The sequence below is a fragment of the Bos indicus genome, chromosome 14 (assembly GCF_029378745.1).
Source record: "Bos indicus isolate NIAB-ARS_2022 breed Sahiwal x Tharparkar chromosome 14, NIAB-ARS_B.indTharparkar_mat_pri_1.0, whole genome shotgun sequence".
Classification (NCBI taxonomy): domain Eukaryota; kingdom Metazoa; phylum Chordata; class Mammalia; order Artiodactyla; family Bovidae; genus Bos; species Bos indicus.
The window spans coordinates 62,395,696-62,421,844 of NC_091773.1; the positions used below are offsets into that span (position 1 = coordinate 62,395,696).

The 26,149-nt window shown below is 36.4% G+C and overlaps 1 protein-coding gene across 5 annotated transcripts in view; it reads left to right on the top strand.

The window, feature by feature from the left end:
* The window catches only part of UBR5 (ubiquitin protein ligase E3 component n-recognin 5), a 136,980-nt gene that overhangs the window by 107,103 nt on the left and 3,728 nt on the right, over nt 1-26,149 (top strand). For 3 of the 5 annotated variants that reach the window (XM_070802830.1, XM_070802833.1, XM_070802832.1), the window contains exons 38-58: nt 340-601; nt 1,138-1,402; nt 1,573-1,784; nt 2,558-2,788; nt 3,269-3,342; nt 4,522-4,694; nt 4,784-4,897; nt 5,692-5,912; nt 7,348-7,468; nt 7,591-7,695; nt 10,015-10,258; nt 11,599-11,710; nt 12,310-12,454; nt 13,699-13,829; nt 18,400-18,460; nt 20,428-20,603; nt 20,801-20,885; nt 22,208-22,363; nt 22,699-22,812; nt 24,227-24,371; nt 25,949-26,034. In XM_070802830.1, coding sequence (XP_070658931.1) covers nt 340-601; nt 1,138-1,402; nt 1,573-1,784; nt 2,558-2,788; nt 3,269-3,342; nt 4,522-4,694; nt 4,784-4,897; nt 5,692-5,912; nt 7,348-7,468; nt 7,591-7,695; nt 10,015-10,258; nt 11,599-11,710; nt 12,310-12,454; nt 13,699-13,829; nt 18,400-18,460; nt 20,428-20,603; nt 20,801-20,885; nt 22,208-22,363; nt 22,699-22,812; nt 24,227-24,371; nt 25,949-26,034 — 3,233 coding nt within the window. The remainder of the gene's footprint in view (nt 1-339; nt 602-1,137; nt 1,403-1,572; nt 1,785-2,557; nt 2,789-3,268; nt 3,343-4,521; nt 4,695-4,783; nt 4,898-5,691; nt 5,913-7,347; nt 7,469-7,590; nt 7,696-10,014; nt 10,259-11,598; nt 11,711-12,309; nt 12,455-13,698; nt 13,830-18,399; nt 18,461-20,427; nt 20,604-20,800; nt 20,886-22,207; nt 22,364-22,698; nt 22,813-24,226; nt 24,372-25,948; nt 26,035-26,149) is intronic. The other 2 variants (XM_070802831.1, XM_070802834.1) reach the window with 1 other exon arrangement.

The following is a 26,149-nucleotide window of genomic DNA, read 5'->3' on the forward strand; positions in this document are numbered from 1 at the left end:
GGTTATGTGTGAAGAACTGGTTAAACTGTGCTCAGTACGATATTCCCAAGGGTGGCTAACCCTTTTTTTAAAACTTTGTTTCTCCAGAGATATTAGTGAAGAAGATTATTATTTCAGTGACTCTTTTTTTCTTTTTTCTGTTTCATTTTTATGATTTTTAAACAATGAATTAATTTTAAGGTTCATTGAAGAGTTCCAGAATATTTCAGTGATGGGTTTTGTGAAATATTGGACATAGTCTGGCATTCTGTTTAATATATTTTCCTAAATGAGGGGTACACTGTAATTTTAAATACAAACAAACTCACAGTGGTTTTGGTTTAAAAATTAAAAATTTAGGTGCAAGCAGTGTTCCTGCCTTCTTTTCTGAAGATGACTCGCAATCAAATGATTCAAGTGATTCTGATAGCAGCAGTAGTCAGAGTGACGACATAGAACAAGAGACATTTATGCTTGATGAGCCGTTGGAGAGAACCACAAATAGCTCACATGCCAATGGTGCTGCCCAAGCTCCTCGGTCCATGCAGTGGGCTGTCCGCAACACCCAGCACCAGCGGGCAGCTAGCACAGCGCCTTCTAGCACATCCACTCCAGCAGGCAAGTCTTTAAACTTGGTGTTCCTGAGAGAGCTTAAATAGGTTTAAAAATCACACGTTTTCCTCTGAAGAACAAATTAAATAATTTCATAATAATTTTTCTTTGTTTTGCTGAGTTCAAATACAGAATTATTTACTTATTGCTCATGGCAGGGTTTCTCAGTCTCGGCACCATTGCTACCTTGGGCTGAATAATTAATTTATGATCATGCCCTGTAGGGTGTTTAGAAGCATTCTTGACCTGTACTCATTAGATGCCAGGAGCACTCTCTCCCCAGTTGTGACAACCAAAAATGTCTGCAGCACTGCCCGTGTCTGCATAGGGAGGCAGTGGCAGAATTGCCCTAGGTGAGAACATTACAATATTAATAATTCTTACCTTCATCATTCCCCTCCCCAAATTAGTGTGGCTTAAAGGAAATGCTCATTTGCCATATTTACTAATATAATTGACCTTTTACTTCACGTATGTACGTGTTAGAGAAACTGTTAGCACGTGACATTAATTTATTGTGGTTGTCTTTTCTTTCCTGATAGCAAGTTCAGCGGGTTTGATTTATATCGATCCTTCCAACCTACGCCGGAGCGGTACCATCAGCACGAGTGCTGCCGCTGCAGCAGCTGCTTTGGAAGCTAGCAATGCCAGCAGCTACTTAACATCTGCAAGCAGTTTAGCCAGGGCGTATAGCATTGTCATCAGACAAATCTCGGACTTGATGGGCCTTATTCCTAAGTATAATCACCTAGTTTACTCTCAGATTCCAGCAGCTGTGAAGCTGACTTACCAAGATGCAGTAAATTTACAGGTATGAAACCACTGAAAAATTACTCATTCAGATATATTTTTTGGCCATCTGTTATGAGAATTCCAGTATGATGGGAGTGAATGTTACAAGTACTTAAATGTCTATATCATATAACTATCAAATTTAACTTTATCTGGGTAGTTTTAACTGTTTTAGTTTGGTCTTTGTAGAACTATGTAGAAGAAAAGCTTATTCCCACTTGGAACTGGATGGTCAGTATTATGGATTCTACTGAAGCTCAATTACGTTATGGTTCTGCATTAGCATCTGCTGGTGATCCAGGACATCCCAATCACCCTCTCCATGCTTCTCAGAACTCAGCTCGAAGAGAAAGGATGACCGCACGAGAAGAGGCTAGTTTACGAACCCTTGAAGGCAGACGGTATGAAATTCTTTGTCTGTTTAGACAGAAACCTTCTAGCCTAGAAATTGAGAGTTTTTTGATTGCCATTATATGAGACCCCACTCTGTTGTAAAGGAGGAAATACATGCCGTGTGTTACTTCTTTTAAATTGTTGTGTAGTTGAAACAAAACAAGTTATAATCCAAGCTGATATTCAATTTTATGAGTTGTTTATATATTCTGGATACAAGTTCCTTATCAGATACAGGATGTGCAGAAACTGTGTCCTGTTCTGTGGGTTGTCTTTTCACTTTCTTGAGGTGTTCTCTGAAGGACATATGTTTTTTAATTTGGGTAAAGGCTAGTGCTCTTCATTTTCTTTTGCTTTTGGTGTCATTTTAGGCAGTGGTTCTCAAAGTGTGGTTCCCAGAAGAGCAGTATCAGGATCACCTAAGAGCTTGTTAAAAATACAAATTTTTGGTCCCACCCCATTCTTCTGACACTAAGGGCTGGGTCCAGCAAGCTGTTTTCACAACCCTTCCAAGTGATTTTGGTGGACACAAGTTTGAGAACCATTGTATCTAGGGAAGGAATACCTTCTGGCAATCCAAAGGACATGGGAATTTCTTACCTTTATAAATGTACAGTACTGTAAATAATACTCAGTGATTCTATTTCTAAAGTACAGCCCAGGCGTAATTAGCTTTTATTTATGGATAGTCTCAGTTTGTGATTTTGGATGTTTATAACAGTGGTAAATTTGATATTTGTGTTCTTTTTGTAAACATCGTGTATTTTTTTTATCCCTGTAGACGTGCCACATTGCTTAGTGCCCGTCAGGGAATGATGTCTGCTCGAGGTGACTTCCTCAATTACGCTCTGTCTTTAATGAGGTCTCATAATGATGAGCATTCCGATGTTCTTCCAGTTTTGGATGTTTGCTCCCTGAAGCATGTGGCGTATGTTTTTCAAGCACTTATATATTGGATTAAAGCGATGAATCAGCAGACAACATTGGATACACCTCAACTGGAACGCAAAAGGTATTCATACCTGCTGTGAAATTGATATAAGAAATACTTGATCAGTGTGATCTTTATTAGTACACTGTCTGATTTTTGGAGTAGGGAGAAATAGTACAGGAATATTTCACGTAGGCAGGTTAGCTTGAGTCCATCCAGCCTTTCTCTATAGCCACTCCTCACTTAAATTATGAAACCTAAGAATCCATTTAGGCTTTATGTTTGAGATAGTTTGTCCCGATTTGTTTATCATGTTTCTGAGTTTGTGTTAGGACTCAACTCTTTCGTGATGTGATTAGCCTTTTGCTTCTTTTGAGCCTATTTTGTAATTGTAGTACATTTGGCTGATCAGTCTGCCATCCCTAGAATCTGAAACTTTTATCACACTAATCAAAATTGGTTAGGTACTAAACTGACCTCTTCAGTATTTTGATACCATCTTTGCTCCTGTTCATACAGCATGAAATACTTCATGTAAAATGACTCACTTGTCTTTTTAAGGACACGAGAACTCTTGGAACTTGGTATTGATAATGAAGATTCAGAACATGAAAATGATGATGACACCAATCAAAGTTAGTGTACAGAAAATCTGCTAACCTACTTCAAGAAATGGCTGCCTCAGTATTTCCCCTTCAAGCTTTTTAACTTCATTATTTTCTGTCTGGGTGGGAATTTCTCTTTTCTTCTCTGTGTCCCATTTCTTGCATTTTCTGTCCATTTTTCCTTATACGTTCTTGCATTAATTACTTCATAAATAAGAATTAATGAACTTTTTAATAATTAATATTTTTTCTGTTTTGATTTTGTATCTCTCCTTTGCATCTTTTATGTTTACTTTTACGTGTGTTGGTAATACATACATTTAAATAGAATTTTAGCAGAACTTTTGTTAATATTGCTGCAAAATAGAGTGTGTCAAGAAAATGGAACTCATAAATTTCATTGGAACTTAACAGTTAATGCAATTAAAAGAGAGAAAATATCCCAAATTTGAGAAATTTTGGGACCTTCTGCACTTTCATAGTTTTCTGATATTATTTCAAGTAGAATTAAAATATTTTTCTAGTGCGGCCCACTTACCTGTTATTTAATATCACCTTGTACTTTATTACTTTATTCAACCCTGGGAAAGACAGCTTTCCTTTAATTTCTGCTTTTTGAGAACCCAGCCATAGCTCACTGTTATTTTCACAGCATACTGTAAGCACTGACAAAAGTTTTATTCCTTTAATGGGAGTTGGTGTTGGTGGGCTGATTTCCTGTTGGGTTACTTGAGTTGCCCAGACATTTCTCTTTTTATCTGCTTGTAGAGGAAGCAGAACTTAGAAGTAAGCAAATGCTTAAATTTTAGCTCCTTATTTTCTCCTCCTTTTGGAGTCATCAGTGCGCCAGATCCTGAATATGCTCAGGAAATTGGCTATATTCAGGTCTGAATCTCCAGGGAGCTAAGAGGTAGATGTGGCAGGTGTCCACCCAATGCAAAATGGAACAGTATTTGTTACTGCTAATACTTTTTGCAAGTTTTTATTATATTGAAATACACTTAAATTTTATCACTGTAACCATTTAAAACCAGTATTTTGAATTACCACTTGAAAATATTAACACAATTTTAGACTGTTGTTTTTGAGTGACATTTAAAATTTTATCAAGAGATAATAGGATTTTTGGATTGAGCAGATGAAAATTCTTTTACCCTTCCTCAATAGGTAATTTTCTAAAAAAAACACATTTTATCTCTTCGTGTTTAGGTGCTACTTTGAATGATAAGGATGATGACTCTCTTCCCGCAGAAACTGGCCAAAGCCATCCGTTTTTCCGACGCTCCGACTCCATGACGTTCCTTGGGTGTATACCCCCAAATCCATTTGAAGTGCCTCTGGCTGAAGCCATCCCTTTGGCTGATCAGCCACATCTGTTGCAGGTGATTTAAAGGAACTACCTTAAGGTTTCTTTTCAGTTGAACTTATTTAAGTGTTCAGTGTAACTGTAGTATTTTTGTTAAAATTCCAGCCAAATGCTAGAAAGGAGGATCTTTTTGGCCGCCCAAGTCAGGGTCTTTATTCTTCATCTGCCAGCAGTGGGAAATGCTTAATGGAGGTTACAGTGGATAGAAACTGCCTTGAGGTAAGATAGTAAAAAATCATTGCAGTATGATGCTTGTAAGCTGAACACTTATCCAGGCATTCAGTTTTTTGGAAATGCATTAATTCAGAATATTGTATTTAGCCAAATAGAAGTATCAGAAATTCTTTCCTTATGAATTCAACAGTATTATTAGTCTGCTTTGAGGCTTGCTGTATGTCAGGCTAATGCACCTATAAAATGGTAGTTTCATTTTGTGCTTCACCTATTTCAGGGTCGTTTGTTGTAATGCTACTGAATATTTAAATTTTTGCACATATGAGCATATATATTGACTTGTAACTTTTCTTTTTGAATCTAGAATGGGAATAAATAAAGTAATATTAATAATGATACCTAATATTTGTTAAAAAATTCTATCTCCTGGGCACTGCCTAGACAGATCTAGTTTTTGAGCCTGAAATTACACTGTCCTGTTTCTCCAGTGAAAAAGTAATAACATGTTTAAGAGCAGGCATATAGAAGAATGGAATTGAATGGAATTTTCTTCATTATCTAAGTGACAAGGGAGGATCTGATGTACATTAAGACACTTAAGTAACCATAAATGTTATAAAGATGCGTTTTAAAGTTCTCTAAGGCTGCTGTGGTAAATGCATGGAATTGGTGCTCAGCTGTGGGAATCAGACAAGAAATAGGTTGCATCTTCCTAACTAGAAGTACCAGAAAGGGATTATTGAACTTCCATGTGATTTCTGTTGAATATTAGTAAGTTGAAAAGGACATTATAGTCAATTTGTTCTTAATGTCTAACATTTAAATGTAAAAATTCATAGGTTCTTCCAACTAAAATGTCTTACGCTGCCAATTTGAAAAATGTAATGAACATGCAAAATCGTCAAAAAAAGGAAGGAGAAGAACAGACTGTGGTGCCAGAGGAAGCTGAGAGTTCAAAGCCAGGCCCATCTGCTCATGACCTCGCGGCACAGTTGAAAAGCAGTTTACTGGCAGAAATAGGGCTGACTGAGAGTGAAGGGCCACCTCTCACATCTTTCAGGTATTTGTTAAGTGAAGGCAGTTTTTCTGTGCTATTCCTTTATGGCTACTATAATTTTTATAAGAGTTTTTCTTTAGGAAATTTATAATATATGTATTTCATTTGTATATAAATAATAGGATGAAATGTTATTATTTTTGTTTCCCTAGTTTATAATCAGATATTTAAAATATTAAGTTTTCTGGATTTTGGGGGAGGGGGTTGTGACTGTTTTGTCACTGATTGGCGTTCTGATTTTCTCTGTTTATTGAAGAAATTCTGACTCTGTTTTTAATGTTCAGTGCTGAGTTAAAGTATATATCCACATCAAATTGCCAGTTACACGCTTGTTAGCAGGAGCTCAGATGTGGTGGTTGAGGGGAGAGGATGGCGTGTGAAAAAAGGAGTTTCTAGATTTATGACCTTCACATTTGCTTGGTTTCACTCCTTTACCAAGTTCACACTTAGTAATTCTCTTGTAAGAGGATAGGTTCTTTGCTTTCCCAGTAAAAATTTGCCCTAGTATATAGTGTGACTCAGTATGGCTCATCACCTAATGATCTGTTTAGTAACTGTTTTGTGCTCTTTGGTTTTTTGGTTATGTAATGTCAGGGTTTTGTTTTTTTTTTTGCTTAGGAGGAGTTGAGCTAGTTTAGGAAACTATGTACATCATATATACACAGTCTAGCAATCTACAACCATAAAAAACAAGAATTATGGACTGAGATGGCCCCAGCTTCCTAGAGACAGTATGATTTGAACTGAGATGGTTAGAAAGTGTAGAAGCAGATAGACTGAAGGAGAGAACTTAGAGGTAGAGAGAGAAGCTATTATTCATTCTGGCTAGTGGTGAAAAAGGGACTGAAGTAGAATATTGTCTTTGGGGATGAAAAAGAAACCATGGGGTAAGAAAAGAAACTCATGAGGGGCTTGATCACTTTGGAAGAACCAAGGGAAGAATAAAATTTGTTGAAGTCTGTGCAACAGAAAAATAGACAGTACTTTTGAAGGAAATTAGGAGGCAGTGTCATTGCAGTGAAGAGGTCATGCTCAGTTTTACTAATCTTGAGTATGAGTTCAGTGTAATCGAAGTGGATATATTTCACGCAATGAAATTCTGGTCCATTGTGAAAGTTTGAACTAAAGGGGTCTGGGAATCACCCAGTGGAGATGGACACGGGACTTTAAGGAGAGGAGGTAAATTAAAGATGAAGATAAGGAGGCAGCCTGGGGATGTATCCTTACATAAAGGACAGAAGGAATAATAGAGTAAAAATGAGAAGTTCTGCAAGGAACAAGTAGTTACAGGAAAATTCGCCATTAGATAGTATGTGGTTATAAATTAAGATCTCAGAATATTAAAAGACCAAGTAAGTTACTGTTATTGACCAAAAACAAGGAAATTTTTAAGAATTGGCTAAACTGTTCTTCCTCTCCCCCCTTAAATTTCTCACAGGCCACAGTGTAGCTTCATGGGAATGGTAATTTCCCATGATATGCTGCTAGGACGTTGGCGCCTTTCTTTAGAACTATTTGGCCGGGTGTTCATGGAAGATGTTGGAGCAGAACCTGGATCAGTATGTATTTTGAACACTTTACATTCTATTCTGCCTGATAAGTACATATTCAGAGAATAGTTCTGTCATATATTTATGGGTTTTTTTCATTTTGTGTTTTTTTTTTCCTTTTCTTTTTAAAGATCCTAACTGAATTGGGTGGTTTTGAGGTAAAAGAATCAAAATTCCGTAGAGAAATGGAAAAACTGAGAAATCAGCAGTCAAGAGATTTATCACTAGAGGTAAAGGTATTTAGAGTTTCTTATAATATACATATAGTATACTATTCAATACTATACATGTAGTATTTATATAAAGTTTGAGAACAAAAATAGTAGATGCATACTATGTAATTAAAAATTTAAAGAAAATGGTAGTCACCGAATTTAGAGTAGTGGGTATCTCTGGCAGTTGGTTTCCCATTATCAATGTAATGAGGAACAGTGGGTTTGTTTAAGTATCGTGAATACACAGATTTAAACTGTTAATGTGCTTCATTTCATTGATGCTCAAACAGTGTTTTCTTTAGCTGAGAAAGTGAGACTCTCACTGTAGTGAGAGTCCATCCAGTCTTTGATATCTTCCCTACTATTATGTGTCTCATTTTCTGGTATTTTCTGTCACAGTCTTTAAATCAGCCATTCCTTTTAACAGGAAATTGTATTTTGAGATTATAATCTGGGCTTTAAATTGTTCACTGCCTATAGGGTTGGTCATTGTTTCCAGGCCTTTTAGTGGATAGAACTAGGAAATGCTTCTTTAAAAAAATAAGAAAATTATACCATGTGTTCACACTGATACTCCCATTTCATATTTAAGATTTAGAAATACAAGTTTTTTTTTTCACCCTTTAGTCTTCCTTTCTTCTGAACTGATAATATCCAGCTTTCCAGCAACACCGCTAAAATCACTCATTTGCTTTTATACCACAGCATGCAAATAGCAGTCTTAGAATCGTAATGTCAACACTACTACTAACAAAACGAGTATTGAAAATAGAGTTAAGATTTACTTGCAGTTTTTGTTCTTAGAGCATTTCCAGTTGGAGATTGTAGTCAAATTACATTGTTTTAAAGTCACTTGAGATGATTTCTGTTGTGTGGTTTTCGTACCTACCATCTTATTTCCACACAGTTAGAGTCTTGGTTCATTTTGCCTTCATTTTTTAGGGCTTGCTGTCCTTTTTTTTTTTTTAATTTTGTTTTGTTTCATAATGTAAAATATCTACAGTTGCAAAGTGAACTCTGTAGAAGAAGTTTATATTCAGAGAAATCTAGTTTACATTTCTATCTCTTTACTTTGGGTTCCCCCTGCCCCCTTTTGGGATTTTTTGTTTGTTTTTTGATCCCCCACCCCCAGCTTATTTCCCTCCCACCTTTAAAAAACATAATCATGTATATGTGTTCATCTCTGTCCCTCACTCCCCACTGCGAACATTACACCCCAAGTGAAATGTTACACATTTTACTCCATCTTGATTTTTCCAATTAACAGTATATCCTAGAGAGAAAATCGTGGCTATAGAGAGAGAAATGTTCTGTTCTGCTTTCTGTTTTCTAACTACCTAGTAGTCTTAGTACCACATTTTATGGCTTTATCAGTTTTTTTTTCAACCGGTGTCCTGTTGATAGACATTTGGGCTTGTTTCCGGTCTCAGTCTTTTGCTGTTACAAATAGTGGTGTGCTTTTGCTGTTACAGATAGTGGTGTGATGAATTACTTTATGTGTGTTTCTCTATTTGGCTCGCGTGTCTTTGAGATAGAATCCTAGATATGGGTTAGAGGGCATGTGTATATATAATTTTGTTAAATATTGGCAAATACTCCTACATAATGTCTGTGTATTTGTGCACTTTCTGCATCAATACAAGAGTGCCTGATTCTCCAAAGTCTTGCCAGCAGTTTGTTGTCAGATTTTTAGATTTTTGCCAATCTGATTGGCAGTATAATTTTAATTTGTATTTCTCTTATTTTGATCAAAGTTAAACATTGTTACATAGATTTCATGTACCGTGGCTGCTGCTTTTTCTGGTAACTATTATGTATGTTGACATATTTTGCCCATTTTTCCTATTGTTTTTTCCTCAGTTTTTTTTTTTTTTTTTAGAAGCGCTAAGTGATACATATACACTATTCATGAATCTTTGTTGATAATAGAAGGTGCAAATATTTTTACCAGTTTGTCATTTTTCTTTTACTTTGCTATGGTATTCTATAGCAAAGGAATATCCTATCTTTTCTTTAAGGATTTGCTATGAAAAAAATTTCACACTTTGATCTATTTGCAATTTATCTTGCTATATCCCCAAACTGGATGAATTGCTGTGTTCTGGTAGATCTTTTAAGAAAATGTTCTAATTGAGTTAAATTCCATTATCTTGATTTAATGTAAGATATTCTTGTGTGATTTAGAGTCCTATTTGGAATATATAAGCTCTTGAGAACCCAGATACTTCATAGCTATTTCAACTGTCAAGGAAAAGCAAAAATTAGTTTCAGATTTTACACAGAAAAATGTCAAGGTGGTTTCCAGCACTGAATTTACTGCTTTTTGTTGAATTTCAATAGGTTGATCGGGATAGAGATCTTCTTATTCAGCAGACCATGAGGCAACTTAACAATCACTTTGGTCGAAGATGTGCTACCACACCTATGGCTGTACACAGAGTAAAAGTCACATTTAAGGATGAACCAGGAGAGGGCAGTGGCGTAGCACGAAGCTTTTATACAGCCATTGCACAAGCTTTTTTGTCAAATGAAAAACTGCCAAATTTAGACTGTATTCAAAATGCCAGCAAAGGCACTCATACAAGTAAGTACTCTAGAGGTAACAAGCTCATAAAAATTCTTTCCTTGTTTGATTGAAACGATGATCATGGTTACATGTGTGTTTAGTTGGAGAAGTTTATATTTATTCTTTTATACTATTTTATTCTAGATCAATTACTTAACCTTGTTAAAACTACTCTAATTGACAGCTTACCAGTTGGCTCTTTTACTGCCACATTCATTTTCATAAATGGTTATGATTGTACGATTGAGTTTTTCATCTCCATTTTAATGTTTGGGAAATGGGAGGTTTAAGGCAATATAAAAATTCAAAGAGCAAACTGCAGGATTTCCCAATTAGTACAGATATTGAGAAGAAAATGCTGTTACCTAGAACAGTGCTTTTTAAAGTATGATTTGCACAGTTTCTACCAGTCTCCAGTGAGGTGGATTTTGCAACCAAAGGTAAATTGGCTATGTCACTAACTTCACTGTTTAATTGAACAAGACTTTGTTTTTTGGTAATAAGGTTTTCTATGTTAACATCCTGGTGCAAGTTCTAACTCCTGAATGATCACCACTTTGGGGTTAGGATTCTCACCTGATTTTCAAGATTATGATAGTGTATTTTAAAATGTGAAAACTACAAAAGGTTGAAACTCGGGGTTCATGTAAGGAAATTGTCAATCTCGTAGGTGAATGGATCCACTAATTGAGGGAGAAGGAGTTAACTAACAGAATCCTGTGTTTTATTAATACCTAGGCTATAGCTGTATCTTACTGTGGTTCTGTAAACTGCACCATAGAAGCTGAATGAGCTCTGGAAAGAATTAAGGATGAAAAGATGGGGGGGCGTACCCCAGCCTTTCATTATTAGTTTAACCATTTGACTTTTTATAGTCTTACAGTTTTTTAAAAAATTGTAAAATGTGAATGAGGAAACCTAGGAAGTCATGACATTTCAGAAATCATTTTTCTGCACAGTCATTAGGAAACCATACCCTGGTTTGCGCTTAAGGTTTTAAAAAGAGTAATAGCCGAGTGTCTTTAAATGCTTTTAATGCCCAAAACTAAGAATAGAAAAGATACTCAAATATGTAAGAAATATCAGCATTGTTTATGTTGAAACTAACATAGTCCTGGTTGCTACATTTTATTTCACAGCTCTGACATGACAAGGAGATAAATTCATTCTACAGAATCACTCCCAACACTCAAAACCATAGGGAGAATAGCAGAAAGGCACTAACACAGATGCTAAGGAGAATGATCTTCAGTTGTCGTGTTCTTACTGTGTTGTCTCATTTCCTCGCATTGACTTTTAACATTTAAAGTAGTTGCATTTACATTCATCTAAACAAAGTGTATTTCGCTTTTTTCCAGGTTTAATGCAGAGATTAAGAAACAGAGGAGAGAGGGATCGGGAAAGAGAGAGAGAAAGGGAAATGAGGAGGAGTAGCGGCTTGCGAGCAGGTTCTCGGAGAGATCGGGATAGGTGAGGTGATTTTGTATCTTTTATTGAGTACCATCGTTTTGGAGCAATTGGAGCTAGGCCTGAAAATAAGAGTCTCAATTGTGAACTTTTAGAAAATGAAATTTAATAATTGGATAAGTGATGCATTTTAACTAAAATAGTCTAACCAACTGTTAACATGTTCTGCTTTAAAAACCCAGGGGCAGTTGAAATTACATTGGCTTTTTATTTATCACCCAAGTTCCTAAATTTGTTTTAAAAATTTTAGCTTGTGGCAATTGTATTATTTAAAAGGTTCAGTTTTTCACATGTTAGAATGAGTGGCATTTTACTTTTGTCTTAAAATTTCCAGGAAATATGGGTGGGCTCTTGACTTCTGGTATTTAAAGGTCCTGTTCTCTTAAAATCAAATTAATACATGCATTGCAGACTTACAGATTTTTAAGTGGCAAAATCTAGATAAATTTTATTTTCCAAGCATCATTCTTTTTAGGCATTCTTCCGCCCTGGTACCATAACTGGAGCTAACTATATGCTCTGGTTTCCCACTTTGTCGCAGTGATATTTTCCATCTTGCAGACAAGGGAAATGAAGTCATCATAGCTTTGTTCATCTTTCAGGGATTTTAGAAGACAGCTTTCCATCGACACTAGGCCCTTCAGACCAGCCTCTGAAGGAAATCCTAGTGATGACCCTGACCCTCTGCCGGCACATCGTCAGGCGCTCGGAGAGAGACTTTACCCCCGTGTACAAGCAATGCAACCAGTACGTATGGCGTGCTTGGCTACCTCTTAACTGGCTGTGCCATTTTAGGTTTTGAATTAAGGCTGATATCTTAAGAAGTTGTCAGCTACTGTGATTTGAGGACTGCCAAAAAAGGAAGCTTAGGAGGGAAAGAAGCAACATTTACTGGAGAGTAATTGTATATAGCTTGATGTTTATTTTACTACATATGCCAGGTTAACATTCTACCTAATAATTTCCTTTTATGCTAAGGAATTGTCTGTGCATTGTATTTATTTGTACAAATTACTGTTGCTTTTTAAAGCTAACTTTGTTATCAGCTTGTAGCTGGAACATGTTGAACAATGTCACTCCATAAATATGACAGGAAGGTTTTATTTTGAATGTTCTGTCAGGGGTTTCTTTCATATAATATGAAACATAATCTAGTTTTCATTTTTGTGTTTGTACATAACTACATGTACATATTAGAGCAAAAGAATAATAAAACAATAAATAAGTTACATTTCAGTAAATCCTTAGCCTTAAGTATGGGCATCTTTTTTCTTTCTGCTTCTCCTTCCTTCACTTCTTCCCTCTCTTTTTTCCTACACTAAATGAAAAAAAAATGTTTCCAGGCCTCTGATGAAGAAGGGGGAAAAAAGGACCTTGAGTATTTTTATGTTTACTCATGAATATCAGAAGTCTTTTAAAAAGGCTTGTCAACAAATAAATATTAAACTAGCTTTAATAAGACTGCTAATGCATAGACTACTTATTCCTTACCAAAGTTTTCTATAATTAAGTTTCTAATCTCATAAAATAAACTCATGTGTTGTTAGTTCTAGTGACATCTTTGTAGATATCTGTCATTGTTTTCTACATGGAGAATCTGTTGCCTGTAAAAAAGGAGTTTTACTTCTTCTTTCCAATCTGGATTACTTTTATTTTCTTTACTTGCCTTCTTGTACTAAGTGGAACTTGCAGTACAATGTCAAATGGGAAGAAACATTACAATTCTCATCATCAAGTATCATGTTAGCTGTGGCCTTTTTCATAGATGTCCTTTATCAGGTTAATTAATAATTTCCTTATCAGGAAAATTAATGTCTCCTCCCTTTCTCTTCTTCATAGATTCCACTTAGAAAATATTTTGGAAACTTTTTAGTTTGTTATCCAAGTTTCTTATATTTTCTCCTTTTTTTTCCCCCCTTGATAAAACATTGCTAATTTAGACAAGAGGTTTCAGAGAGTAGAGGCAAGTAACATTTGTTTGTCATTTACAGGCATTTGCAAGTAAAATCACTGGCATGCTGTTGGAGTTATCCCCAGCTCAGCTGCTGCTGCTTCTAGCAAGTGAAGATTCTCTGAGAGCAAGAGTAGATGAAGCCATGGAACTCATTATTGCACATGGACGGTAATACGCACATTTGGGAAGACATTTTAGTTTAAAAAACATTAGCTACTTTATTTTTAGGATACAGGTGTTCACATATCTTATCATCTATATTAAATAGTGCAAGACTTGAATGGTTTTAATTTTAGGAGATGGCTTAAAAATCTGAGTGAGACAGCCAAGTTTCACATGTTACTAGAAGGGTTGAATTTTAGCAGTTACTTTAGGTTTGAAGATAAATTTTATGAACCTTATTTATAAATTAACTTATAAGAAGTACATCTCGTTCTCCACCTGAATACCTCTAATGGCAAAGGCCAGATACCTCAAGGAATTGGGTGTAATCCCTGAGTCTTTGTAGTAAATAAGAAATTTCTTTTAGGCATCCTGATTTATCTTGGAAATCATGCAAATCTTTGCTTTTATTGTGCAATATATTTGTTTTAATATAAAACTTAAAAATACCTAATTTAAATTACTTACCGTTCTTTTCCCCAAGTGACAGGTTAAAGTGACAAGAAGATACATTTAATCTGTGCCCTTCTATCCTGGGGCTACTCTAATATCCAGTTTGAGGCTTTGAAGTGTTATTTTAAATGAAGATGTGTTTTTTTTTTTCCTCCTAGTCATGATATTGAATGAGGAACTTCAAGATTAGATATGGTCCTAGAAATGGATAAGTGGGTTGGCTAAATCCTGAAGTAAACAGCCGTTTAATTTATTCTAGCTATTTACCAGTCTCAGAGCTTTTGAATGGTCCAAGCCAAAGACTATTGCTAGAAGTTTCTTTTCTTTGCTGTTAACTATTTTTCATTTCTTGACTTTTATGTACTACATTTTCATTCCTCTTCCTCATTTCTGGATACAGCAACACTAGTATACCACAGCCTTGTCTAACTCAGTGAAACTAAGCCATGCCCGTGGGGCAGCCCAAGACGGGCGGGTCATGGTGGAGAGATTTGACAGAATGTGGTCCACTGGAGAAGGGAATGGCAAACCAGTATTCTTGCCTTGAGAACCCCATGAACAGTATGAAAAGGCAAAATGATAGGATACTGAAAGAGAAACTCCCCAGGTCAGCAGGTGCCCAATATGCTACTGGAGATCAGTGGAGAAATAACTCCAGAAAGAATGAAGGGATGGAGCCAAAGCAAAAAGAATACCCAGCTGTGGATGTGACTGGTGATAGAAGCAAGGTCTGATGCTGTAAAGAGCAATATTGCATAGGAACCTGGAATGTCAGGTCCATGAGTCAAGGCAAATTGGAAGTGGTCAAACGAGATGGCAAGAGTGAACGTCGACATTCTAGGAATCAGCGAACTAAAATGGACTGGAATGTGTGAATTTAACTCCGATGACCATTATGTCTACTACTGCAGGCAGGAATCCCTCAGGAGAAATGGAGTGGCCATCATGGTCGACAAAAGAGTCCGAAATGCAGTACTTGGATGCAATCTCAAAAACGACAGAATGATCTCTGTTCGTTTCCAAGGCAAACCATTCAATATCACAGTAATCCAAGTCTATGCCCCAACCAGTAACGCTTAAGAAGCTGAAGTTGAACAGTTCTATGAAGACCTAGAAGCCCTTTTAGAACTAACACCCAAAAAAGATGTCCTTTTCATTATAGGGGACTGGAATGCAAAAGTAGGAAGTCAAGAAACACCTGGAGTAACAGGCAAATTTGGCCTTGGAATACGGAATGAAGCAGGGCAAAGACTAACAGAGTTTTGCCAAGAAAATGCACTGGTAATAACAAACACCCTCTTCCAACAACACAAGAGAAGACTCTATACATGGACATAACCAGATGGCCAACACCGAAATCAGATTGATTATATTCTTTGCAGCCAAAGATGGAGAGGCTCAATACAGTCAGCAAAAACAAGACCAGGAGCTGACTGTGGCTCAGACCATGAACTCCTTATTGCCAAATTCAGACTTAAATTGAAGAAAGTAGGGAAAACCACTAGACCATTCAGGTATGACCTAAATCAAATCCCTTATTATTATACAGTGGAAGTGAGAAATAGATTTAAGGGCCTAGATCTGATAGAGTCCCTGATGAGCTATGGAATGAGGTTCGTGACATTGTACAGGAGACAGGGATCAAGACCATTCCCATGGAAAAGAAATGCAAAAAAGCAAAATGGCTGTCTGAGGAGGCCTTACAAATAGCTGTGAAAAGAAGAGAAGCAAAAAGCAAAGGAGAAAAGGAAAGATATAAACATCTGAATGCAGAGTTCCAAAGAATAGCAAGAAGAGAAAAGAAAGCCTTCTTCAGCGATCAATGCAAAGAAATAGAGGAAAACAACAGAATGGGAAAGGCTAGGGATCTCTTCAAGAAAATCAGAGATACCAAAGGAACATTTCATGCAAAGATGAGCTCGATAAAGGACAGAAATGGTATGGACCTAACAGAAGCAGAAGATATTAAGAAGAGATGGCAAGAATACACAGAAGAACTGTACAAAAAAGATCTTCACAACCCAGATAATCACGATGGTGTGATCACTGACCTAGAGCCAGACATCCTGGAATGTGAAGTCAAGTGGGCCTTAGAAAGCATCACTACGAACAAAGCTATTGGAGGTGATGGAATTTCAGTTGAACTATTCCAAATCCTGAAAGATGATGCTGTGAAAGTGCTGCACTCAATATGCCAGCAAATTTGGAAAACTCAGCAGTGGCCACAGGACTGGCAAAGGTCAGTTTTCATTCCAATCCCAAAGAAAGGCAATGCCAAAGAGTGCTCAAACTACCGCACAATTGCACTCATCTCACACGCTAGTAAAGTAATGCTCAAGATTCTCCAAGCCAGGCTTCAGCAATATGTGAACGGTGAACTTGCAGATGTTCAAGCTGGTTTTAGAAAAGGCAGAGGAACCAGAGATCAAATTGCCAACATCCGCTGGATCATGGAAAAAGCAAGAGAGTTCCAGAAAAACATCTATTTCTGCTTTATTGACTATGCCAAAGCCTTTGACTGTGTAGATCACAATAAACTGTGGACAATTCTGAAAGAGATGGGAATACCAGACCACCTGATCTGCCTCTTGAGAAATTTGTATGCAGGTCAGGAAGCAACAGTTAGAACTGGACATGGAACAACAGACTGGTTCCAAATAGGAAAAGGAGTTCGTCAAGGCTGTATATTGTCACTCTGTTTATTTAACTTATATGCAGAGTACATCATGAGAAACGCTGGACTGGAAGAAACACAAACTGGAATCAAGATTGCTGGGAGAAATATCAATAACCTCAGATATGCAGATGACACCACCCTTATGGCAGAAAGTGAAGAGGAACTAAAAAGCCTCTTGATGAAAGCGAAAATGGAGAGTGAAAAAGTTGGCTTAAAGCTCAACATTCAGAAAACAAAGATCATGGCATCCGGTCCCACCACTTCATGGGAAATAGTTGGGAAAACAGTAGAAACAGTGTCAGACTTTATTTTTCTGGGCTCCAAAATCACTGCAGATGGTGACTGCAGCCATGAAGTTAAAAGAGGGTTACTCCTTGGAAGGAAAGTTATGACCAACCTAGATAGCATATTCAAAAGCAGAGACATTACTTTGCCAACAAAGATCCGTCTAGTCAAGGCTATGGTTTTTCCTGTGGTCATGTATGGATGTGAGAGTTGGACTGGGAAGAAAGCTGAGCGCCGAAGAATTGATGCTTTTGAACTGTGGTGTTGGAGAAGACTCTTGAGAGTCCCTTGGACTGCAAGGAGATCCAACCAGTCCATTCTGAAGGAGATAAGCCCTGGGATTTCTTTGGAAGAAATGATGCTAAAGTTGAAACTCCAGTACTTTGGCCACCTCATGCGAAGAGTTGACTCATTGGAAAAGACTCTGATGCTGGGAGGGATTGGGGGCAGGAGGAGAAGGGGACGACAGAGGATGAGATGGCTGGATGGCATCACTGACTCGATGGACGTGAGTCTGGGTGAACTCCGGGAGTTGGTGATGGACAGGGAGGCCTGGCGTGCTGCGATTCATGGGGTCTCAAAGAGTCGGACACGACTGAGGGACTGATCTGATCTGAGTATAGCTTAGCCTGCTATATAAAAAGTTGCAAATAATGTGCCTTTTTTGGGGGGAGGGGAAAGACATTTGTAAATATATGTAAGAGTTGCTATTTTAGTTGTATTTTCTGTTGAATACAAGAATACAGAATATTGACTGCTTTCACCTGCCTTTATGGATTGAACAGTGAATTTGTTAGTATTCTAGAACAGTTAAATACACTGGAACATTTGATTCCTATTGTGGTTGCCTTCTGAACTTTTTCCTGTTCTTTTACAATGTTTTCCCTGAGCTCAAATTTCAGTCCCGCTATGAAGACTGCATTTACTTTGTCTTAAATCGGATAGCCTTTAGTTCATTGTCTTGGATCATACATGTAGTATCTTTGTGTATATTATTGACATTTCTGCTCCTAGAACTGCATTAAGACTAGTAAAGTGTCCTAGATACTTATTTACTTCAAAACAAGTATGTTGATAAAGTCTTAAAAATTTAAATGCATATGGTTTTCTCTACACTAAATTCTAGAAATTTCAGTTACCTGGAATATTATTTGTTTTTAGGGAAAATGGAGCTGATAGTATCCTGGATCTTGGATTATTAGACTCTTCAGAAAAAGTACAGGTAAGGGATGTTTTGTGGGCTTCCCTGGTAGCTCAGATGGTAAAGAATCCACCTGCAGTACAGGAGACCCAGGTTTTCAATCCCTGCATCAGGAAGATCCGCAGGAGAAGGGAATGGCTACCCACTCTAGTATTCTTTCTTGTCTGTTAAGTGCATGCTGTATTTCAATTTGTAAGCTCCCTAAGAACTTCAGGGCCAGTGATAATCGTATCTCTTTAACTGATAACTCTGGAAAAAATTAAGAAAGGAACTGCTTGAGAATTCTGAAAAATAAACAGCAGCACACAGATTGGAGGGAAGTCAAAACTTGAAAAACAACTGTTGGGGCATTATTTCAGGCAGGAGTGTAAAGCTGATCCCCATTGCTGTCTCTTAACTGGAAGATAGCACATGCTTTAAGAAATAAACTATACTACCAGACTATGCCACATGGTGCATATGCAGAACAGACCCATAGTAGAATTAAAAGGCTTTTGGTAATGGAACCACTGACTACTCATTGGAAGGACTGTTATTGAAGCTCCAATACTTTGGCCACCTGATGCCAACTCATTGGAAAAGACCCCGATGCTGGGAAGGATTGAGGGCAGGAGGAGGGGGGGGTGACAGAGGTTGAGATGGTTGGATGGCATCACTCACTCAGTGGACATGAATCTGAGCAAACTTCAGGAGATAGTGGAGGACAGAGGGGTCTGGAGTGCCACAGTCCATGGGGTCACAAAGAGGCAGACACTGGGACCACCGCACCCAGAAGATACTTCCAGTCTGAACCTAACCAGGTTATTATCTGGTTATTTACCTGGGCCAAAAAATTTAGCATTCTCCATATCATTTCAACAAGACCCAGAGTTTTATAACTTAGTAAAAAAATGTCCAGGATACACTCCAAAATTATTCAACATACAAAGAACCAGCAGAGACTCACCAATTCTCCTGGGACAAGAACCAAGTGATGCTAACCTTGAGGTGACCCCACTTGTTGGAATTATCAAAAACTTTATCTCATGTTCTGTAAGATAAGCAAATGAATGGAAAGGTAAAGATTCACAACAGTGGAATAGAAAAAGAGAACCAAGGTAAAATTATAGAAAGTACTTATGAAAATTAAAAAGTTCACTGAATAGGTCAATAGCAGAACGAAGATGATATAGAAAAGTATCAGTCAGTTTGAAGATAGAAACTATCCATTTTGAAGAATAGAAAGAGAAAAGATCTCAAACAACAGTTTTCAGAGACCTGTTGGACTATGTTAAACATTAATGTCATTGGAGTGCCCAGAAGAGGAGAATGAGATTGCTACAGGAAAATATTTGAAGAAATAGTATCTGAAACCTTCCCAAATTTGGTGCGCGACATATTTATTTGCAGATTCAAGGAGGTTAGTGAACCCTAAACAGGATAAACTGAGAGAAAAATCTGACTAGGGATAATCAAGCTGCTGTGAAACTAATAGGAAAATAATAGTGCCTTACATAGAAACAGTAATGTGCAAGGCAGTGGATTTCTCATCAGAAGGCCAGAAGACAGTTGCAGCATCATCCTTACAAATTGTCAATCCAGAATTCTATCAAGGGAAAATAAATTTAAGGAATCAACGTAAAAGAAGCTACCAGAGTTTCATTGAGTGATTTTGAATGGACAGAGAAATTAACAGGCACAAGCTTTGTATATCACAATTCTGAAAGAATGAATAAAGTTTATTTACATTTAAATATGAAACTTGCTTTACTTATCGAACTTTACATTTAAGTGATTTAAGAGAACCAGTTTGTATGCTTTGTTAAATATCAGTCTTCGGTAATGTTAAAAATATTACTGTTCATTTTTTTTGGAGTGGGTACCTGGATTATTACTAATTTTAAAGAGGGTTATAATGGTATTTTTAAATAATAATCATTCTCTTGTATACACATATACTAAAATAGAAATAAAATCTTGGGACTTGATCTCTGATACTCTGTTATTAGGAAAACCGAAAGCGTCATGGTTCTAGTCGAAGTGTAGTAGATATGGATTTAGATGATACAGATGATGGTGACGACAATGCCCCTTTGTTTTATCAACCTGGGAAAAGAGGATTTTATACTCCAAGGCCTGGCAAAAACACAGAAGCAAGATTGAATTGTTTCAGAAATATTGGCAGGTAAAGTCACTCTAATCTTACATTTGAATTTTTTTTAAATTTCAGTTTATGAGGTTTTTCTAAAATATTTTAGTCTGTAAAATGTGTATATATATCTTCTACTATAAAAATTTATTTAAGTGTGTATATTATGTATATGGGGTTATGTGGTCTAGAATTTTTTAATTTAATTACTATTTGCTTGTTTTTATTTTTAGGATTCTTGGACTGTGTCTACTACAGAATGAACTGTGTCCTATCACATTGAATAGACATGTGATTAAAGTGTTGCTTGGTAGGAAAGTAAGTGATTTTAATGAATCTAACTGCTTTTACAGTTGCAAAATTTTTTTTTATAAAATATATAGTTATGGCATTAATATTAAATTTTAAAGCATTCTAGTCATTATAAAGTCATGTTCAAGCATTTAATGACATGGGGAAAAATCTCAATTCATGGAGGAGACAGCATAGGAAAATGAGAAACACAGAGGTGAGTTTAGAGGGATTGGCGGACCTGGATCCTGTTGCAGACAAATCCTTGGACATTTATTACTCATTTATACAATGGTAAAGACAACAGTATAGTGCCTGGAACATAGTACGTGTTCAGTAAGTGTTATTATTATTTGTTCTAGCAAGTAATGGCAATAGAAGCAGCATTGTATTGAAAAGAGCACTCTTAGCCTCAAAACTGTATGTAAGATGTATGTTGGTAGAAGGGAGAAAAGGTAAGAACATCTAGCTCAGCAGTGTTTGATAATTATCTCTTGGTGACAGAATTAGCATATTTTCTTTTGTGTTTTGGTAGTTTGCCAACTTGTACATTCCTTTATGATGGGGAAGGTAGGAAGAGAAAAACACATTCTTTAAATTAAGGCATAATACTAATTACACACTATAACAACAAAATATTGTATGGTCTTTGCTACAGATGCACACCACACATCTGATATGAGTTAGCATTGTTAACGCTGTGGTCTATCAGTAATTTTCTCTGCTTAAACCCAATAGTGAATATTGTTTTCTCTTACAGCATATCATACTATAATATATATTTTTTCCTTTTTTTTTAAATGCTGACTCTGTTGACGTGTTCCAGGTAAAATGCTCTTGTGCAGAGAAAGAACTGGACTTAAAAGCTAGCAGCATAGAAATGTTGAGCCTTTAGCAAGGTTTATGGAAAAGGTCATGAAATCAAACAGACTCAAGTTATAACCCAATGATATATGATCTTCAGCAAGTTCCTGAATTCCTTTGAGCATTAGATTTATCATCTGGAATTACAGGATGTGTATTTAGGATCAGCTGCTCAGCATAATCACTTTTTAATAATTAGTGCTGGTTCCTGCAAAAAATTTAGAACTTAAAGCTTTACACTCCTGGCTTTAAATTTTTTAAAAATATATACTTTTCATACTTTGAAAATTAAATGTATTATCAGAGCCAAAGACTTGTTAAAATTTTACCTCTTTAGATCAGTTATATTAGTGGGATATTATTCTATATCAGTGTATCATGTATCTTCAAATTAGATAAAATTTTTATCATAGATTTCAACTTAACTAATGAATTCAATTAAGATGTTTCTTTCATAATTCGTTTTCATATGATTACTCTCTTAGGTCAATTGGCACGATTTTGCTTTTTTTGACCCTGTGATGTACGAGAGTTTGCGGCAACTTATTCTTGCTTCTCAGAGTTCAGATGCTGATGCTGTTTTCTCAGCAATGGATTTGGCATTTGCAATTGACCTGTGTAAAGAAGAAGGTGGAGGACAGGTAAAACAAATGAATTTGGTTAGTCTATTGTGCTTGATACATAGAAAAACAATTTAGATAGATAGGGACCAAGAAAGAGAAAGAGACACACACACATGCACACAAAGACACAGTAGGAGATGGAGAGAAAGATATGAATGGATGGAGAGTTAGTGAGACAGATTGAGAGGTTGAAGAGTTCATAGTTACTTAGGCCTAGAATGTCTGCATTTCTTAGTTGTCAAATACAGAATTATCTTTAGATTTTAAAATTTCAGGAAATTGTTTTATGAACTGTTAACTTACTCCTGCTTTGTCAAAATTGGTTTTAAATGGCACTGCTAAATTTTCCACAGGTTGAACTTATTCCTAATGGTGTAAATATACCAGTCACTCCTCAGAATGTTTATGAGTATGTGCGGAAATATGCTGAACATAGAATGTTGGTAGTTGCAGAACAGCCATTACATGTAAGTTTTTTCCAAAAAATGTTACTTGATCTGATGAGGCTATTTGTATCTTCTGTGTTTTAAACTAGCTTACAGTGTATTCAGCTTGCTTATGAAGGGTCAAAATTTTTAAAACCAAAATGAGTTTACGCACAGTATAAATTGTACCTGAGTCCAGACCAACTCCTTTCTTTTTGGGTAAAACTACTTGGAAAAACCATGTAATCATCAGAAAGTAGATCTGGTGAGTAAAAATTTGGAAAGGATTCTTTATGGGACTCAGATGATTTTGTTTTAGAGTCCTGCAACCATCCATGCCTCTGGTGACGCACTAGGTGGATTCCTTAGACTCGGAGGCAGTTACCGGTATGGTTTATTATAGCAAAAGGACTCTCACAAGGGGAGATTTACATCAGATGAAGTCTGGAGGAATCCAGGTACAAGCTTCAAAGCTCTCTTTCTGGGGGTATGAGTTGTCACAGAGAAACAGTATGTTCTTCCTCCAGCAGTGAATTACAGCAGTGCGTATGCAGTGTTTGTGTTTAGGGAAGCCTACTTAAGAGTCGGGGCGCAGCTTTTTTATTGGAGACCAGTCCTACTAGCAGAGGAAATATCAGAGTCCTGTCAGACTCCCAAAGGAAAAACACATGTTCATCATAAATCACCTTTGCACAGATAGTCTAGGCAAGCTGTTACTGCAGAGCTTATTCCCACATCAGTTAGTAATAATGTAGGGAACATTCCAAAAGCCAAGTTTCCAGATGCCTGTCAAGGACCATCCTCCCATCAGACTCTTCTAAAGAGCAGCATCAGGCCCACTATGTTAACTGTTTCTCCTCCTGGTGAAAAGTGTTTATGAAGTGGTTTGGATCCCTGTGCTGGGAATAATTGTGTGGGCTCTGGAATTAATACTGTCAGGGTGCAAATCATGACTGCAGCCTGCTCTAGCTGTATAACATTAGCAACAACTCAAGTACTTTATGCCTTTGTTCCCTCCTCTGCAAAATGAGGATGAGGTTAGCGTTAATTAATTCACATATGTAAGGTGCTTAGAACAGTTCTTGGCATTTCTCAGTAAGTTTGTGTCAGGGATATTGGTTTTTGTCATCATCATACTTTTCCTAGGATATTGATAGGATAACATGATTAACAGATTGTTTCTTAAGGACCAGCCTGTTTGTTACTAACATAATTTTAAATACTATTTAACTCGTGAGATAAAATAATAGTCCTTTACTGTTGAACCTGTAGCCCTTTTTCCCTTCTGCCTGTCTTTTGAATTTGTTAATAAACTCAAAATACAGAACTTCACTTTTTAGTATTATTTAGTATTCTTAGGCTGTTAAAATTAGACATTGGGCTTTAATGATAATAACTGCTATGTAGAAAATAAAGTACTGATAGTAATAAATAGGTAATTTTTGAAATCCTCTAGGCAATGAGGAAAGGTCTACTGGATGTGCTTCCAAAAAATTCATTAGAAGATTTAACAGCAGAAGACTTTAGGCTTTTGGTAAATGGCTGTGGTGAGGTTAACGTGCAGATGCTGATCAGTTTCACCTCTTTCAATGATGAATCAGGTATGAAATTTATTAAATGTTTACGTAACAAATAAACTATACAGATAATTTGGTCAGTCAGTTTTCTGGGTTTCTAATTCTTAATCTATTTATAGGGACTTAGGAAATGCTGTTTATTACTTGGGTTTTTATATATTTTAAGATATGTTTGAACTATGATAGCTTATTATTAGGTTATTCTTAATTCTTTTATTGCTTTATTTTTCTATATTTTAAAGAATGTATGGTTTAGTATGAAATAGTAAAAATTCTTTGTGGTGAACAACTGTGTTGAAAGGGTTTTTATTTATTTAGAAAAAAATAATCCATATGACAATTCTATTGGCCTTTCCCAATTCATGTTTCTTAAGTCCTCTAAAGAATTTGATTGCATGATGTAGCCTTTTTTCCCTTCTGCCTCTCTTTTGAATTTGTTAATAAGAAACTCAAAAATACAGAACTTCACTTTTTAGAACTTCAGAACTGAACCCAGAGCACACTTAGAAAGATATGTAACACACAACCACATGAAAAATCTAGAAAGAGTAACAAGAGGTAGTGATAATTCTAGAATAATATTTGTCTTCAGTGCTTGATTTGTTGCAACTTTTTCTTTGCAAAGTCCCATATTCTAGGAGTAGACTTTTTAGCTGTGACTATACAATAAAATGGGCTTCCCTAGTGGCTCAGATGGTAAAGAATTCGCCTGTAGTACAGGAAACCAGGGTTTGATCTCTGGGTTGGGAAGATCCCTTGGAGAAGGGAATGGCAACCCTCTCCATTATTCTCGCCTGGAGAATTCCAGGGACAGAGGCACCTGGTGGGCTACAGTCTCTGGGGTCGCAAAGAGTCAGACAAGACTGAGTGACTAACACATACAATAAAATACTGGAACTTCCAAGAAATTCATGAGAAGACTATACTTCTAGTCCAAGATTAATTCCATGCATGAATGTACCAGTTTTTTCCCTTTTATTCTTCATATTTTGCAAACAGCTTCAGCCAAATAGTAAGTTAAATTTGGGTAAATTTTCTTGTTTTTCCTTCATGCTTGGTAACATGCAGATCACTGCATAATAGTTTTTGTGCTAAATAATAATATAGTTTACAATATTTGTGACATAAGAATTTGGTTTATTTATTGATATAAACCAAAAACCTAGAAGGGGAAAAAATATCTAAAGACACTCCCAAGTATGATCCTCAAATCAACAATATCAGCATCATCTGGAAGCTTTTTAGAAATGCAGAATCTCTGGTTTCTTTCCCCTTTCTTCCTCCATACTTAGTGAATGAGAATCTGCATTTTAAAAAGATCTCCCAAGTGACTTGTAAACTCATTAAACTTTGAGAAGCACTGGTTTAACATCATGAGAAGAATCATGACTTAGTCATGGAATTAAAGTCATGTGATTTTTGAGGCTAGTGGTTCGTTTTTCTTGGTCATTGGGATAGGCTAATGAACTGTATTTCACATTGTACAAATGGTCTTAATTTCCTGTATTAGGATTAGACCCCCCCATTCACATTTTAATTTTATAAGTATTCTAAAAATACAACTGATGCATAGTATTTATTGAATTTATGTTTATTTGTAGGAGAAAATGCTGAGAAGCTCTTGCAGTTCAAGCGGTGGTTCTGGTCAATTGTAGAGAAGATGAGCATGACAGAACGACAAGATCTTGTAAGTGTTTTCATAAAATTTGTAGAAAAAACTGTAAAAACCTTAAATACTGTATGAAAGACAGCCTTTTGTTTTAAATTGGTAATGATTTTAATTTCGGCTAAGGAAATTGAAG